Here is an 18,677-nt window from a genome sequence, read left to right as displayed (position 1 = left end):
ATATACATACATTCATATATATACACATATATATGTATATGTATGTATATATCCGATGGAATTTTATTCAATTATAAGACATTTTAAATTTACAGAAAAATGAGCAGAACTGGAAGATAATTATACTGGGTGAGGTCACCCAGGCTCAGAAAGACAAAACCACAAGTTCTCTTTCCTATGGGAATCCTATGAGTTTACTTCTGCATTAGACTTGGAGCACCCAGAGAGGCTAGGACTATAGGAAGGGAAATAAATAGAACCATCCAGTGAGAGGGAGTAGCGGAACACTTGTAACAGGAAAGCAGGCAAGGGAGAGGCTAGAGGTGGAAAGATTAAAGTAGAAACGGGGTGATGCAGAGTAACGTGGTAAGAAGGGAGAGGTAACCAAAACCAAGAGTGGGGAAAAACATGGGACTGATTTGATTTCTTTAAGCTTTGGAGACCGTTTTGGTTACCTCTGTTAGTTACTTTCTTTGTGAATTTCTCTTCAGATTACACTCCTCCAGTCTACGGGAAGCTTTCATACTCTATAATGCGAATGTAGAAAATACAGCTCTCACTGCCCCCCCTACTTCCTCCAGCACAAATGCTGGCGTTCCTTGCCAGCATGCATGCCATTGACAAACTGGTTTTATAAAAGAAAGATAAATTTAGTGCATGTGCTGTTTGAGTAGTCCCTGTCTGCCCATGGTCGTGTGGACACGAGGCAAACTGAAAGCCTTTATGAATCTGTCTATAAATTCTCCCTGCTGTGCTGAGCAGGATGCGGAGCGGGACGAGTTCTGCTTCCATATCCATGCATGCGGCTCCTGCACTCAGTCTTTTCATTCTTCCGGCTTCCTAGACTGGATACCGCGTGTCTTCTGAGATGTGGCTAGAAAATGGCCAAGATGGAAGGGACAACAGGAGGACAAATGTCATGTGACACTTCCTATAGAAACATCTATTCATCCCCCACAGGACATTGATGACAAGGCCAAAGGAAAAGAAACCGTCCCACCTAAACGTGGCTTAGTGAAGCAGGAGTTTGCTGGGGTGACTTACAATACCCTGAGTGACTCAGAAGCAGCTGCATCACTGAAAAGCCACCCCAGCAAAGTGACAGCTCAAAAACAATGCATCCCAGGAGCTGCCTGCTGAGATTACAGACAGTTCAGTCTGTGGATGAGTCTCCTCTCCCCGAAATTGTCACTGCTTATATCACTTCATGCAGGGGACTTATGAAGCCTGTAAATTTCATATCTTCCTGAGCCTTGTAAGCTTGAATTTATTTGCTTCCTTAAGAATATTTCAGTTCAGAGGAAATGGCTATGCAATAATAAGTAGGAGCCGATTCTGCAGCTCACATCACCTTTAGTATTCTTTAAAAGTGTGTGCATGTGTGTGCATACATATATGTGTGCATGCATATATGCATGTGAGTGTGCAAGCATGGATGCATGGATGTGTGCATATGAGCATGTGCATATGTGTGCATGTGTGTGCATCCATGTGAGCATGCATGCATGTGTGTGTGCATGTATGTGCTCGTGTGTATGTGTGTGTTGCATATGCACTTCTGTGAGTGCACATGTGGAGGCCTGAGGATGACATCAGGAATCTTCTTGATCCTGCCTCACTTTATTCATTGAAGTATGTTCTCTCAAGCCTAGACTTTAGTTAATGGTGACTGTTCTGGTCAGCTCGCCCCAGTAATCTCACCACAGCCTCCAGAGAGTGGGAGCTACAAGTACTCAGCACTTTCGTTGGTTCTGGGACTATTGCAAACACTGCCTCTCACGCTTGAGAGCAAGTGCTTTATCCATTGAGCCATCTTCCCAGCCATAACCTTAGTGTTTCATAGATCACAGCCCCTATGCCTGTTTTTTCATGATTTGTTTGTTGGGTTTTTTGTTTTTGTTTCCACAATATCAATTTCTTCCCTTTCAACTATTCTTCTCTAAGTGCCTCCAAATTTTATCCTCATTTTTGGATCATTGTAGCAACGTACCTAATTCCCCATTCTCCCATTCTTTTTATTTAATCTATGCCCAAACTGGGGGATATTGTTTCTTTAAAATGAATCATTCTGTAAATGTAACAAAAAATGTACATTTCGGAGTCTTGATTTCTAAGGAAATGGAGAAAGAAATAGCTGGGTTCCAACTGGGAATCATACATTATACAGATTACATGAATTCTCACAGGCACGCATTGCAACCATCAAAGAATTTACATACGTTTACTAAGACTTCACAGCTCAAGGAAGCTGGCACAGACTTTCCTCCTGATTTGTCAAACTTAAAAGCCCATGTAACCACCACAGTTTATCTAGATGCAAGCCCCAGTGCCCTGGACACCAGTGACCATGGTATCGATAGTTAAGACAAATCGAGCACATCGCTGTGCCCTTTTACAGTGCTTCTCTCCTGCATGGGTGTTCACGTGACATGCAATTTCTGGTGTCTGAGGAGTACTGCCTACATCACTGCCTTGGTAGCTGCCATGAATACTAGGGGGTGTGTAATGTCCGTGACAGATCCTCAGTGTCATCACTGGCTTCTTGGAGGAATATTGAATCTCAATTAAAATTAGCGTTTTGCAGACTTAAACATCTCTAGCTAGCCAACCAACCATGTATGTTTTCTGAAAGATCAAATGTGCTTGACAACAGTCTGGGGTTCTGCAACTGTCATTAAATTATCTACAGATTTAGTATGCTATTTAAAAGTCTCCAATGTCCCAATCATCGCCTAAAACAAAAACCAGAGAGAACTACTGTAAACCAAACTCTACATACACATACATTGTATCTGCAGTCAATTTTCTTGCTACCTAAAGTCACCTTTTTTGTATTTCTGAAACTCCCTTTCTTGTATTTCACTTGAGCAAATCTCAACGATTTAAAACAAAACCCCACCTGGCACGTGCCGAGCACAGGCGCTCACACGGTTCTTCTGCGAGCTCTCAAGAAAGCCCAGCCTTTAGTGGCATATTGTCTTAGGAGCTGCTCCCACAGATGTGACACTTGCAGCATTTGGAAGGAGCTCTGAGAGAGGGGAAAGCATGCTCTGGTAAACGAAAATATACTTACAATAAATTGATAGGTTATTAGGGAGGACAAATAGATAGTCACAGGCCCCTAATAACTTTCAGAGATTGCGTGCGAGTGGCTGAGGCTGGATCAGATAGACACATATCGTGGCACCTTTTTAGTACTTGTACTAAGATTTTAGCTTAACTTGTTTCTGGCGGTTGCTTGAGCATTTGTGTGGTTGAATACCATTCAAGCTTATCCAGTTCCAAAGCTGTTGGGATGTAGGAGTGACCTGAAAGGAAACGTATACTGCTAAGAGCTCATTGCTGTAACCCTATCATGTGCATAGTATAATGGGGCTGATCCTCGCCTCAGTTAGAAGCATGATGTCAGTTATCTTTACCAAAGGACATTTACTGTTGATATCTTCAGTCGTCAACTTGAGACTTTATTAAATAATACTGATTGCGATAGTGTCCTTTAAACATGTATGCACTTGTGTAAGAATTGTGAAGTTTGAGGGTGCAGAAGTAACAATGGAGGGTTTCTTTTTACTAATATGGTTTTTCAAAATTTTTAAATTAAAATATAATTACGTCATCCTCCCCGTCTTCCCTGCCCCCAGCCCCTCTCATATGCCATACATGCGCCATAAGTATGGACACATCCTCTTTTCCAGCAGCCCCTGCTTCCTCTCCTGCCCTGTCTCTGCCTGGAGTTGTGGGAAAGATGAAGCCGCTGCGGTTTGGTGGTGCAGTGCCTGAGTGAACTGGATAGTTGCAAGAAGCACTTGCAGTCACTTACTGATGGCATCTAGTTGTAGCTAGTGGGTGGCCTTTCCAAATGCCAACGTCCTTGAGCCTTCTCTAAAACAGAATTCACGCTTTTGCCCTGCTGTTTGTTTGGGATCACGGGGCCTGGGGTCACTTTCTCCCCTTGTCCCTCTTTCCTTGGGCACCTTGCTTGGTTGGAAGAGATGAGATGGTCACTTTTCACTGCCTCTAACAGTGGTCATGTAAACTGTCATGTACAGTGTGGTACATGTAAACCGTCTCCCTCCTGCACCAGTCTGCTTGGCACACAGAGACAGAGCCCAGGACTCAGCCCAGGCTGTCTCACCCAGCCCAGCGACCTGTCTCCTCCCGAGACCCTGAGAATCTTACTCTCTTGTACTTGTGTCTTTGGATACTAAGAGAATAAACGCCTTTTCTTATCGTTGAGTTAATTAAACACTGAATGGTTTATCTCAGAAATGTTGCTTCAGAAGGGTAGGGTCACACGTCCATCCTATCTCGCAAGATCTCATTATCCGCCGCATTAACATCGTTTTCCAAGGAGTTCTGTTGAGTATATTCTTGTAGCAGGTTTTTGTTCTCCAGACTGCAAGACAAAGAACCTTTACTTTCCGAGGTTTCTGGGTCCCAGTGGATATCCCAGTCAGGGAATAAGCCTTGAGCCTAGTTCGTATTAAGGTTTTACTCCATCAGCATGATGGAGTGACTCACCATCCTTGGGACCAAACTCACTCTCCAACTCTCCCCTCCTGCCAGAAGGTCAACTCTATTACCCGCCTCACTGCCCTACTCTCTAATTACATGGTTGGTCCTTTTGGCGCGACAAGGTCAATCCTAAGCATAAACTCAAACATGATCTCAACTTTGTCATGAACAGTAAAGACCCTGCTTGGGACTTTGGGAAATTGCAAGGATTGAGGGGTCCCAGAGCAAACAAATCATTTATACAATGGTGGCCAGCAGAGGGTGACTTCAAATCCTTAAGGCAAATCGTTCAAAAGGGCATTGTCACCACAACAGGGTTTTCCCATAATAATAGAGCAACCATTTGTACGACAGATTGAAGAGTATATATAAGAAAGCCAGAGAAGGGCAGTAGCCAGACCTCCAAATTACTAACCAAACGTTTACAACTGTGTCGCTACTCCTGTAAAATGGAAATGGGGATGTATATCTGTTTAAGGTGAAGCCATGGATTATTCAAAATAACGTATTTATATTTAGCATCTAAACATAAAGTTCTTTATAAAGCAAAAAAATAAACTGAAAGCAATATAAATTTTAATTTAGTGTAGCTTTTTCAAACAGTCTGCCCTTATGCCTTTATGGATTTTTCAGTAGAGCACACATGTGCCAGTGTGCCCTACTGTGTGCCACTGTGTCCTATTGTATGCCACTGTACCTTACTGGAAATAGTGTTTTTAATCTTAAACTTAAGGACTGCTTATACAACTCAATTTATTTTACATTTTATAGGAAAAAATAAGATTCCCATCTATCTTCTAAGAACTATAATTTTAAACTGTATTAGAAATGGTATCACTAAGTATAAAATCTGTTCTAGTATTTAACAGTCTCAACACACTGACCAGCCCCTTACTCTCTGACAGAGAGATAGCTTCTGAAATAACAAGTTTATACTATATTTTACTGTTTCCTTTGAACTGTCTTCACATACATTGGGCCAGTCTGACCACTGGTGCTGACATTTAACACTTATCCTCAGTCGTCCCTGAGGCCTTGGTCTCCTCCCTTGGGTACCACAGGCCCTGTAGGTACTCAGAACCTGAGATGTATATATGAGGTCTCAGTTTCACATTAGAAAAACAAACTGTCTTTAAATATGCCTTGTATTCAAGAAACGGCTTTTAAAACTCATTTATATTTATGTGTGTGTGTGTGTGTGCGTGTGTATATATATATATATATATATATATATATATATATATATGAGTTATATGGAAAGAATATATTTAAGCATTGATTCTAATCTTATTTTCCAAATATACTCCCATCCTCTAGATAAGTGTACTCTTTGTGAAACAGTGTCTACAACAGCTGTAGTCCTAAAGGAAGCCACTTATAAAGTGAAAGAAAAGGAGCCTGTTTTTTCTAGATGTTTCTAGGACCATAATGCCAAGTGTAAATAGAGGAGGTTTTATCTCGAGTTCATGCAAATTACAAATGTGAATCTCACTGTTGTGAGGTAGTTAACCGAAGCATGAACATCTCTCCTCTGAGAAAATGGGACATTCCAACTAAAACAGAGAGCAGAAAAGCATCTAGAAGTTCTCCTAAGTGTATTGATACAGCTTCCGGGCTGTTTTCTCTGTAGATGACAGACTATCGAACAGATTGTAGACAATCACTGTGGGCTTAGAAATCACAGTAGCCTACAGACTTGCTTAACTGTGAAATCAGAAGCAGTGGCTCTCTGATCATGAGTGGGAAACATGAAGTTTCTTCTGTTTAGAGAGATTAAAATTGAGATAAACAATAAAAGTAAAACACCATTCTTAATTACCAGTAAGAGTTTGAATAGCTGTCGGAGTTAGTTCTTTGATAATGAACTGATTGTGTTGCTTGAATACTTAAATACTGATTTTTTTTCTTTCTTCCTGTAGTCTTTGAGGGGATTTTCCCAAGGACTATAGCAAAACTTGTCTTCTCAGTTATCTTTGTACTGTCTATTTGGGAAATCTTGAATGATAACATGAGAAAAGTCTTTATATTGTAAAATATAAGATATGTTTATATTATAACGTATGTCATGGTATAACATAAGAAAAGTCTTATAGTGTAAAAACTTTATTATTTTGAAATTAAATATTTAAGGTTTGACCCTGGAATAATAATAATTTCAACTACAGTTTCAAAGGTGTTGGCAGGTATCACTTATACAGTTACTAAAATTTCTCAGTGAGTTACTATATGTCTATACTTTGAAGAAACTGACAATTGAGCTGAGATAATTCAGAAAGTGAAAAATTAAAAGAAGAGGGTAGTGGGTGTCAGCATCATCTCTACACTTGATCATAGATGTTTGCCTTGTTTGCTGTTAGTAAGACAATGAGTAGACAGCAGTGGATAAAACAGAACCCAGACTTCTTAGAGTCACTTAGTGTAGAAGAGACATAAAGAAATATTTACACAATTATGCTAAATGACTTTGGAAGACGAAGGTTACTCATTAGGAATCATTTTATTGCTGTTTTCTTAGCACGTAAAGAATTCTTGGCCACTCTTGCAGCATCTATGGGTTCAACCTTATGGAATGAATCAAAAGTGGTGGTTACCCCCATACCATGTGTGCCACTGTTACCCTACTATCTGTAAGTCTCATCTATAGATTTACTCAGATCAGGAAATGGAATAGGAAGCTGGACATAGTGGCACATGCTTTTAATACCAGCACTCAGAAGGCAGAGGCAGGCAGACCTCTGTGATTTTGCAGCTAGCCTGGTCTATGTAGTGAGTTCCAAGGCAACCAAGTATATGTAGAGAGATCCTGCTCAAAATGTAAGGGGAAATCGGAATAGGAACACTCCCTACTGAGAAATAAGATGATCCTAGGGTAGGAAAGAGTTTGGTGAACTGCAGGAAAGGTTAATATGAAAGAATAGATAAGGAGTAAACATTGGAAGGCTGGACTTAAGCAGCAAGTATTATACGAGGCAGAGAGCACAGTCAGGCTATAATTTTGTATTTATATGTAAGGAGACAGCCTGGAAGACTTTAATTAGAAAGTCATATGATCATATTTGAATCTATCAGAAATTTCTTTGACTGTTATATGAGCAATGGTTTAGAGGACCAAGTGAGAAAAATGAGTAGAATATTAGAAACCTATACCAAATGGCCTTAGGCAGGGGTGTGCTATGCCACTGTTGTAAATTCAGAGAAGAGTAAACACATTTAAGGGTTTCACTAGTTATAGTATTCATGGGACATGATAATGGGCTGTAGTTAGGAGCACTAGGAGCAAATTGGTAGGATGGGTTTCTCTAGTCTTTCTATAAAATTATCTCAAAAGTTCTTACTCCATCAGAGAGCTATGAGAAATGGTTACATATATATGAATCCAAAGGAAATGGCCCATAAAAAGGAGGAGGAGGAGCCATGACATATGATCCCCAAACCCACAGTAGAGGTAGAGACAAGGACCCTCTATCTTTTAGTAATAAATCAATCAATATATGAAGGTTTAGACATGCTATAGTTTCCAGGCTAAGTTGTGTGGTTGTGTGTTCAGATCAAAGCACAGGAGAGCATTTGAGATGGGGTAACGACAGTCAGCTGCAGTCACTGAGTGTGCTATACTACAAGAGCCATAGTAAATGAGTCCTACACACGACTTAATGGCTTCTCAGCATGTTGGGCTATGTAGCTGCCTGTGCAGTGAGCTAGAGTTGGGGAATTAGACATGGTTAGCTGTTCTCCCAAATGCTGGGATCTAAGTGTGGTTGGAAAAGGTCCCGATCACTGCACCGGCCTGCAAATGAAAGGTGAAACTTTAACAACAAACGCTAGCAGACATAACTGAAACCTGCGTGTGCCATGATGGTCAAGCAGTCTTCAAGAGGTCAAAGACAGGAGCCATCCTTTCTATGTTAAATCATCCTTTTGTTACGCATCCAACAGCACTAAGCAGGCACTGAAAAACTACCGTGACCTTTTGATCAACATCATTGCTTGTGAATTTCCAGACATTTCGAGTTGCTGTGGATTGCTTTCTCACCGTGCTGTCCAAGAAGTTCTTAACATGTAATTGTCTGTTATTTTCTTTCAAAATCTTTGATGGGAATCTATTTTGTGTGATCTTTAAGTTGCACTCCTGTTCTTAAACTAGTTGAGTCTGATACTTGAGTGACCTTTTCTAACAAAATTACATCTTGGTAAATTCTTTAAAGAAAGTGACTTAATCTGAGTTATTTAAAACTGGGGTGGGAAAGCAAGGAGATGTTTCACTTCTATTTCCAGAAAAGTCCTAAATTATATGATTGCATAAGTATTGAAATGTGTGCAAAGGTTGAAGATAAAAGGGAAGTTATCAATCTTTCCCTCTCATCCCCAGTCTATCTCTTGCGTGCTTCCTGTCTCATCTCTCTATCTGTCTCTGTTTCTCTTAGCCACACTGTTTCTCTCACTGCTAGCATCCTTATTAGAGAGGACTGATGAGGTTTTGAGGAGTGTATAAAGTTCCTGAGAAAAGGCAAAGTCACCACTGAGGGGTGGTGACACCTGGCAGCTGGCTTTCCTGTGAGCAGATGCTACCTGTGCCTCTCCCCCTTTTCTGATATTCTCTAGGTTGAGAATGAGAGCTGCCCAGACCTCTTTGCCTTCCAGGTCCATTTGTAGCACATTTCCTCAAGGCGGTCTACTTGGCAGCCTGATCCTCTGATCCTCTGTGTGAAATTGCTCTTTGGTGTGAAAAAAATACCCACGACTAATTCAAAGACAGATTATTTCAGTGGAGTCTTTGAAAGTTGTCAAGCAATTGAAAGATACAAACAGAAAGCAAAACAAATCATTCAGGAAAAAAATATCTGTCAATATTAAAACCTGGAGTGTTCTTCTTCTAAAAGATTGCTTTCACAGCAATCTGGGAAACTGTCTCTATGTTCCAAGAGTAATGGATGAGGATTTGTGGGGCACCTGAAGCCGAGAACAATTACGGTGACTCCAAGTTAGCCCAAACCCTCTCCAAAATAAGCCAGCAGCCACCAGGAATTTTTAACAGAATTGGCAGGACCTGGTGAGGATCAGGATAAGGAACTCCTCAAGCTGCTATTCTTAGTTGCTTCTTCATTACACATTTATGCTTGTACAGTTTGCATGGTGTTTGCTTTTAACTTGTGTGTGTGTGTGTGTGTGCGCGCACACACACACACACACACACACACACACACACATTCATGCGTGTGCGCACTGCTCACACATGCTATTGTGTATGTTATTTAAAACCTTGTACATTCCCAGATTGTTTTTCTCTTTGAGTACCTTCTGCTTAAATGATGAGGACTTCCTCTTTTAAAAAGCAACAACAACAATTTAAAAAACGCCAAAAACCTGCTCTATAACACTTTCTACAGTTTGCAATCAAATCTGTGTGCTTCTGCTGAAATTTAATTGTGTTACCGCCATACACGTTACAGCATGCCATTCATAATGAAGCTACAGAAGAAATGTATCAAAGCTGATAGAAAGTACAACAGACACAATGAGGTCCTTTGAGCCGGCCCCTTGGAAGGTTTGTCATTCTTTGTGTCCCATGGGACAAGCTGAATATTGTTTGTAGAATGTATTGAAATTATGCTCGGCGGAAAGAACAGGTGGCCAAGAATGTGTTAAACGAAGTGTAGTCGTTTGTCCCTCCTACACCCTCCCAACTACCAACACAATAAGATTAGCTGTGACGGTTATCCAACCTCAAGAATTCTCGTGGTCTGAATATACATAATTTTCATTGCACCAAACAATAACTAGTGATGGGTTTGAAAACATGTATTTAGAGTATACTTCAAAACCCAAGAAGAAAAGTATAATCAAGGCAAGTCTTCAAAGTTTGGCTTGGTGACATATGCCTATAATCATAGCATTTGGGAGGATGAGGCAGGAGAATCACTGTGACTTCACAGTAAGCTCAGGGTTGGGCTCTGTTGTGAGACTCTAGGGAGGAGGTGGAGTGAAAGGTCAAGCCTCCCACATTCTAATGAGAGTTTTCTTGGTCTTAGGAGCATGGCATCCCTACGGACATGGGCTACGCAGTGTCCCCTCACCATTCAGGTGTCTACCCCGTACACGTTCAACTTTATGAGGCCTGGAAGAAGGTTTGGAATATTAAAATCACCAGCACTGAAGAATATCCACATCTGAAACCAGCTAGGTATCGGAGAGGCTTCATCCACAAAAACATCATGGTGAGCGTCCTGCACCTGTAGGGCTTGGTCATTTCCTCCAGATGACGGGACACATGCAAAGACAGAAACGGGAGAGCTAAGTGTTACGAATGCATCTCAGGAAAGGGTGTGTTGTGTGAAGAGTGTTGTCATACCTTGGGAACACTCACTAACGACAGCCATGTCATCCTACTTCATAGATCCCTGAAAATTAAAAATAAAAGGCTTCTTTTTCCTGGCTCTCAAGCCAGCAAGCAATCACTGGTGTAAAAATGCTAAGAAAACATTACATCAAATTTAAAAATAATTTTAGACTCTACCGTTACTTACAAAAGTCTTCTAGTAGATAAAAGTCATGGTGGCTTTCTGCAATCACCATGCTCCCTGTTTAGAAGCTGGTGAAATTGCACCTCTTTACCATGCCAGGTCCCCCCCACCAAAAGCCAAAAGCCACATGGGAAGTCATGACTCATCACCAGACAATAGAGAACGAATGGCAAGTGTCCTTAGTTAAATCACTACTCTGGAGCATCTCTGTCCTGTTTCCTTTTCTGCTGTGGTAACAAAAACTCTGTGATATATCAGAATCCATGGCTCCCTAAGATGGGCGAGACCTGTCAAAGTCAGCGATTGAACCCTACTTTTCTTTCTAAGTCGGAACTTAGGGGAGGTATTGGTGATGGTAAGCACGGCCTCTCATTTAGACTCACACACTGCAAAGAAACAGCCAGGAAGCTGATGAGCCCCGGAGAGCTAGGTTAGGCTGATGCATGTGACCAGATAACCCGGCCTCTAGGGTAAGTGCAGTTGACTTCCATTCACACAGTTTTCTAATGTCTGCAGAAATTCAAGTGGATGATGGCATTTAATGAGGATTTAATGCCCATATCAATGTGTCCCTCAACAAGAGAAATGCCATAAATGCTAGACGCGGGTGTAATGGCCACATTCTTCTCCCAGCTTGCTCCTCCTTGGTACTCAAAGTGAATTTATCATGTCCCAGTTGGCAGGCTTTCCGGTGAGAAGGAGTTTTAAAAGCCCGTCAGAGATCATAATTTAAAAGCATTTGATGTTCTTTCTCTATTGCAAGGTTGGCAGTTCTACAGTGGCGAGCCTTAGTCTCTGACAGCTATAGTCAGTCCAGTTCTGTCTTGTTGCAGCTTCTTCCCAAAGGGCTTCCTTTCCTGTACCTCCTGAACGTATTCTGCCTGTGTTGCAGATGCATGAACGTTACTCTTAACCAGCGCTTAGGCAGAGCCCCTGCTTTGACACGGTTGTCCCTGCTTTGACACGGTTGTCCCTGTGGTTCTGCTTTTGTGTGGATTCAATTTGTGGACTCCTGCGTGAGAATTTCCATATTGAAGAGTGTTCAGCAGAAGTTATGCAAGAAGACAGACAGGAAGTCATCACGAGCCACCCAAATAGACCTAACAAATTAAGAACTAAAGAGGCAGATGCCTGCCCAGTAGAGCCTGGAAGTCAGAGCTGGGGCCTGAGGCATAAACCCTAAAATCTTAGGCCAGACCCAGATTTTTTAATAGGACTGAAATCACCCACAAATTATAATCAAAAGACTTAAGTTTTTTTTTCCTTCAAGCCATCGTGGATCCTGCTATCACTGGTTCATTTATGTAATTCAAATTTCCCACTGTAAATCAAACTTCCCACTGAGACGGCCAAATCCTCTCCGAGCGTCCACAGTCAGACCTTTGGACTATCTTTTCATTCGCTCTTGTGAATCTGCCATCTTAACTTAGTACGTGGTTATTATGTCAGCTGTGGTATGGGCTCCCACTTGGTCAGTTTGCACCTTCTCCTCACCCTCCCAGGAAGGCTGCGTAAGCAATGCGAGCCCGGTGAATCCTGACCTTTCTACCCTTACGAGCTATACTAGAGTGCCTTGACTTGCTTGGCTAAGGCTTTCACCATTTCCCAAGAACTGTCAGCAACTATAAAGATTACAGTTTCCAAGTTTGAAATTTCACAGTGTTACACCACCACCATTATCTGAGGGAAAGTCTACATTAAAATACTTTGGAAAGGGTTCTCATTCCTTCTATAGCATAAGAGCTTTTTCAGGAAATGTGACCATCATCCTATAGCTGCATCTCAAATGAAGACAGTGGAACGGGACCCTGAGCCCACTCCTGATTATCCACCTAGCATCTCACGGTGGCCACTGAGGCTCTAAGACTCATGGGGTGTGCATAATTTTAGAGTGAAGCCTCCCATTTACACTATTCAAACTCACAGAATTTAAGAAAAAGACAACATTCAAGTTTCTTCATAGTTCTGTCTCCACTTAAATCACCAGAGCAAGCTAGCATCACATAGCGATGTGTGTATGCTGTGACTTCTAATCAAGATGCACAAACTTAATCCTAAAAGTCATTTACTTGGAGTCATACACTTTTAAAATGTAGCAGTAACCTGGCATTTAAACACACACACACACACACACACACACACACACACACACAGAGGCATTTGCTTATTTTATTTGAATATGTCTCCTTACCTTGATACATTGTTAATAATATTTTTATTAACTTTTGAGAATTTTATACAATGTATTTTGGTCATGTCCCTGATAAATATTATATCCTCTAAGAATAGAATACACACACACACACACACACACACACACACACACACACACATGACTGCATGCACAAGCACACTTATGTTCTCTTACATGAACTAGCATCGAGTTTAGAAAAAGTATTTGCTAAGTTCATGAGCAAACCCTATAAATGGCTTTAAGTTAAATGAAATTACATATCCAGAGATTGAGATCTGATTCGGCTGAAATCCCTTTTTCTCTCAGTTCTTTTGGCTCTGGTTTTGGCATGGCATTCATGCACAAAGTTCATGATCCTTTCGAGCATAAACAACCCCCAGATAATAAACCTGAGATTTAAATCGAAATATTTTAACTGATCCGAGATAAAATAATCTTCTCAGTGTATATGTTTTAGCAAAAATAAATGAGATGTGCATATAGGCTTGATGGACTCAGAAATATCCAGTGCAGTGACTGATCAGAGAATTACATTCCCTGGGAAGACTTCCAAAACCTAGAGAAAAGTCTTTTACAACACTGCCTTCACCACTGGAAAAGACGGAGTGTACATGGAAGGATGAACACATGGGAAGTCTTGAACAGGTGACAGTCCTTGAACTAAAGATGCTTTGTGTGAAGGCAATAAAAATGGTGGCTCCTTTCCTTGAAGCAGTGATCAGAATGCCTGACTTCATAATGCTGAAGACCTCTCTGCTTTCTCAGATCCACTCACTGGTTTCTCTGCACGTGTGGCGAGCCCAGGCCACTCCAAGTCTCACGGTGTGAGGCTGAGCTGAAAACAGTGTGTCTTACACAGCTTCTTTTATAGTAGCACACTCATGTAACGGAGAAATCTGTAACAACAGCATCAGCAAAGACCTCATCGCAGATGTGGACATTGGCAGCGAAGGATGGAAAGGCCTTCTTTCTACTACGTGACCATTGGTCATTTTGTTTATGACACTTTCTTAAGCTACCAGCTAAATTCACACGGTCTTCCTTTTGGACCTGGCGACCTTTGCACCAGGCATTTGGGGCCCCTGGCAGCAGTGTTTTCATACTAGAGCTGACATTGATCTGTTTCAAACGCTTGTTCTAGTTAATAAGCCACTTGCTAAGAAGCGCCATGTTAGTAGCCAACTTAGTTTCTAAATGCGTCTGAAGAACGTAGTAGAAGGATTTAGTCACATTTTGCCAATGAGGGTTATGCATAATTCTAGTATTTTAAAGTCTTAATTTTATTTCTTAAGATGATAAAATACATTAGACTCTGTAATAAAAAGCACTAATGCTGAAACTTAAAAAAAATGGCTGTCTCTATCAGTTTTAATTATTTCGTTAACTTCTCTTGTTTTCCCTTCTTCTTACATCATCTGTTCATCCCCAGCATGAAGGAATCTTCCCGATCCTGGTTATCGTTTAGTAAACACCTTTATAGGGTTTTCATGGGGAAAGCAAGTTAAGATCCCATGACGGTAACCAGAGCTTTCTTCTTACCCACTCATCTTTCAGGTTCTCCCGAGACAAACCTGTGGACTCTTCACCCACACGATTTTCTACAAGGAGTACCCAGGGGGCCCCAGGGAACTGGACAAGAGTATTCATGGAGGGGAGCTCTTCTTCACTGTGGTTCTCAACCCAGTAAGTACTTGAGGTCACTTCAAACAAATAACGTTAGGGATGGCAAGGTGCATAAAAATTACCTTGAGGGAGAAATGGGGGATTGGGAAGTTACCAATCAAATAGCATGGACACCGTGTCTGTGGAGAATAAAATTACTCTTCCTCCTCTCCTCTCCTCCCTCTTCCTCCAGCTGTCCCATTCCCCCTCTTCCTTCCTTCCCCTCCTCCCTTCTTCTTTCCCTTCTTTCTCTTTTCCCCTCTTTCCTTTCTTTGTCCTCTGGTCCATCCTCTCTTCTGGTCTCTCTTCTTCTTTCTCTCTTTCTCTCCCTCAAACTCTTTCCCTTTCTCCTCTCAGAAATCCAGCTCTCTCATCATCTCTCCTCTCTGATACAAGAAAGCACAGATTCGTGTGTACAAAGACAGGAGTTGGATAAAGGCCCTCTCTCATTCTCCATCCATGCTCTGTCTGCAGCACTGGGTCATGGAGCATCCCTGATTAATGGTGCGCTGCTCTTTCACCTTCATATCTTAATACTAGTGTATCAGCAATGCAGTGGGCCACTGGTAAATTAATTTTCCTGGTGGTGAGTGTCATAAAATCGTGTGCCGAAAGAAAAACTATTGAAGTGAGCTGCAGAAGGGAGAAGCTGTTAGTGATTTTTCTCACGTGAAAGAAAATAGGAAAAATAGAGATAAAATTATTTTCAAATATATGAATTTGCCCTTGGCCTTAGTAATATTCAAGATGGAAAACTGCAATTATCCCTAAATACATAAAAAAATATCAGGATAAACGTTAGATACTGTATAAATAAGCAGTGAAAATTGGAAGGGTCTTTGCTTGATCTTAATTTTACAGGATCAACAAATACAACTGTAACTATTCTTCATCATCTACTCTGTTCAAAAGCAGATCTTATTTTTAGATGTTAGAAATGGAGATAAATGAAAAGGAAAATCATCGTTGATAATATCTGCTTTAGATCATAACTCAGAATTCTTTATAACTTTCAACCTTTAGGAAGGCTGTCAAACTTCAGAACCCTTCCTAAGCAAATATTTCTGATTAATGTTACACAAATAACCCCCTTCTAGATTGCCTATATTTTGTTTTGTTTTGTTGTTTGTTTGTTTGTTTGTTTGTTTGTTTTCAAAACAGAGTCTCACTGTGTAGCTCTGGCTGACCTGGAACTTACTACATTATTCAGGCTGGACTGGAACTCCCAGATCCCCTGTTTCTGCCTCCTGGCTTTAGGCTGCCTATATCTTGAGCCAGTCTGTGTGGATTTCTTTTCTCTTTCCCCTCAATTTATCAGTAATGTGCAGGGAAAGGAAGTAACACTAGTGTGAGATTGTGAACCAAAGATTCGATTAGAAAACCTGTAAAATGCTAACAACTTCATCAAAGGTTTTAGACCATTGAGTCTATATTCTACAAGATTCTGATGTAGCCATGTACTTGGAACCCATCCGTGTAACTGTCTAACCACTGGTGGTTTAGTATTTGAAAACCCCCTTGTATTGTTACCTCTGAACTTTGTGAACCAAATGATCTCCACTCAACACAGAAGATATTCAAAAATCAGTCACTCATGTGTAGTGAACCTATGTTAAATATCTTACCTATTATCTGATAAATAATGTTCTTCATTAATGAACAAACACATAATTTAACCTAAAATGATAACAGCAAAGGTTATGTTGCCCTGGGTGCCAGTTTACACCAATTGAGCAAGCACTTACAACCCCAGCCATGTTTCGAGATTTATCAATCATATTTATAAAGAGATTCAAATGGAAAAAGGGGGCAAAATGAAACACAAGCTTTTGTTTCTAGATTGGAAAACTTTGCAGAGATAATATTTTTAGTAAATGAAGATTGACCAGTTTGAACAGAAGGCAGCTTTTGACATATGTCATGAGACAGACATTGAGCTAAGATAATTCATCTGGTACAGAGGGTCCAGCCTGAGGTAAGGATTCTCCTTACCTGGTAAAAACAAGTGCTCTCAAGATCTTGATCAAGCCACAATTCAATAAATCTGTCACATGCTATGTATAATTACACATAGATAGACAATAGATATTTTATAACAATGAGAAAATTCTTGATTACTTGAAGATGCCTATGTAAATTATATGTGTGTGGGTTATGAAAATTAAAATTAACAAAGACTGGAGAGATGGACCAGTATCTAAGAGAACTTCTGAGAACCTAGGTTCAATTCCCAACACCCACATGGTGGCTCACAATTGGCTGTAACTCTAAATCCAAGGGCTGTGGTGCCCTCTTTTGGCCTCCAAAGGCACTGGGCATGCATACATAGTACACAGAAACCCAGGTAGGTAATACACTCAGGCATATTTAAAAAAATAAAATTTATAAAAATGGCAACAAGCATTTATTGACAATGACTACACGTGTCCTCAATAAAGGAATCCCTGTATAATTTATAGCACCTATGCCTTGTACAAAATGAACTAGTAAGGGAAACTGGACATTTCAGACATTTTCAGTCCCTTGGCTCCTAACCCACAGGACTAGAGGAGTGGGGTTGCTTTAATTAGGCAGAACTGCAACTCCATGTCACTAGGGCAGATCGCTGAGCAAGGGTGACACCCTACGCAGTGTTTTTGTTTGGAATCAGCAGATGTCCTGAGTTAGCACTCAATTCGTATCAGTGATTGAGAATAAAGTCATTGCTTGCCTTGTTTGTTTATCCAAAAGGCTGTAGCTTGCCAGAGGACTGACATTTTCACCACACTTGGCATTTGGGGGAATTTCCTGACAGCACACATGTGGTGTACGCCTTCCTGCGTCTGCATCCCTCAGGACCTGTGGCCACCATCTCTATCCCTGTTATTCGCCTCTCTCAACTTGATACAGCACTCCGTCCCCGTGTTCTCCATACCCTTCTTCCCAAATCCCAAAGTAAAATCAGAGAAACATAAACGTAGATGTGACTGTCTCACACTGGGAGTAACACGTGGGTAGATTACAATTAAAACAACAAATTTCACAGGGCAAGAGTCTGTATAAAGAGAAATGAAGTTGCATTAAATATTTAAAGCTGTACTTTGCATGTGAATGTATAAAATTCAACTGAAAGAATACGACTTTTTTTTGTTTTTTTCTTTTTTCGGAGCTGGGGACCGAACCCAGGGCCTTGCGCTTGCTAGGCAAGCGCTCTACCACTGAGCTAAATCCCCAACCCCAACTTTTTTTATGCCTGATGAAAAGTATTGAGCTTTACCTGTCACCGGGTCCCACAAAACACTCTGTTATAGAACAGGGTAACAAATAAATCACACCTTAGGCAATGAGAAATGAATGCTGAACTAGCCGGTAGTGTGCATTACCCCAGACCCTTGGTTAAGAAGTTTAGACTTAATGAGTTAGGTCCTCCAGGGGAGTTTTAAGACAGAAACTTATCATGTGCTTAACTGAGGTGATTATTGTACTCAAGCAGACTAGGAACACACACGCACGCTAAATGCTACACTAAAAATAATAAAGAATTCTCTACTATTGAAGGATAAAATGTCAGTTATTTGGTGGCATTAGTACATAAGAGTACAGTTAATATTTGTTGGGTTCCTCTTGCCTATGGGTAAGGCTCATGCTCATGTTTACCATTTGCCCCATAGCAGGGTTATTTATATTTGCATCTTTCCCATTGTGTAAGAAACATCCGTGTATTGGTCACCTCTGTGCGGCCCATTATGCCTAGATCTATACTTTGCATTCAGTAAGAGCTCATTAAATGCTTTGTAAACGTTCGG

General features: G+C 40.9%; 1 protein-coding gene across 1 annotated transcript in view; it reads left to right on the top strand.

Annotated features, from left to right (window-relative positions):
- LOC116896287 (bifunctional heparan sulfate N-deacetylase/N-sulfotransferase 3) overlaps positions 1-15,105 on the top strand; it is an 84,195-nt gene extending 69,090 nt beyond the window's left edge. Inside the window, exons 5-6 of the mRNA XM_032897369.1 lie at positions 10,545-10,730; positions 14,785-15,105. Coding sequence (XP_032753260.1) covers positions 10,545-10,730; positions 14,785-14,925 — 327 coding nt within the window. The 3' untranslated portion in view covers positions 14,926-15,105. The remainder of the gene's footprint in view (positions 1-10,544; positions 10,731-14,784) is intronic.
- Positions 15,106-18,677: the final 3,572 nt, after the last annotated feature.

The sequence above is a fragment of the Rattus rattus genome, chromosome 3, assembly GCF_011064425.1.
Source record: "Rattus rattus isolate New Zealand chromosome 3, Rrattus_CSIRO_v1, whole genome shotgun sequence".
NCBI classification, from domain to species: Eukaryota; Metazoa; Chordata; class Mammalia; order Rodentia; family Muridae; genus Rattus; species Rattus rattus.
The sequence above is the reverse complement of the archived record's forward strand: the minus strand, read 5'-3'. Positions and strand labels throughout refer to the sequence as shown.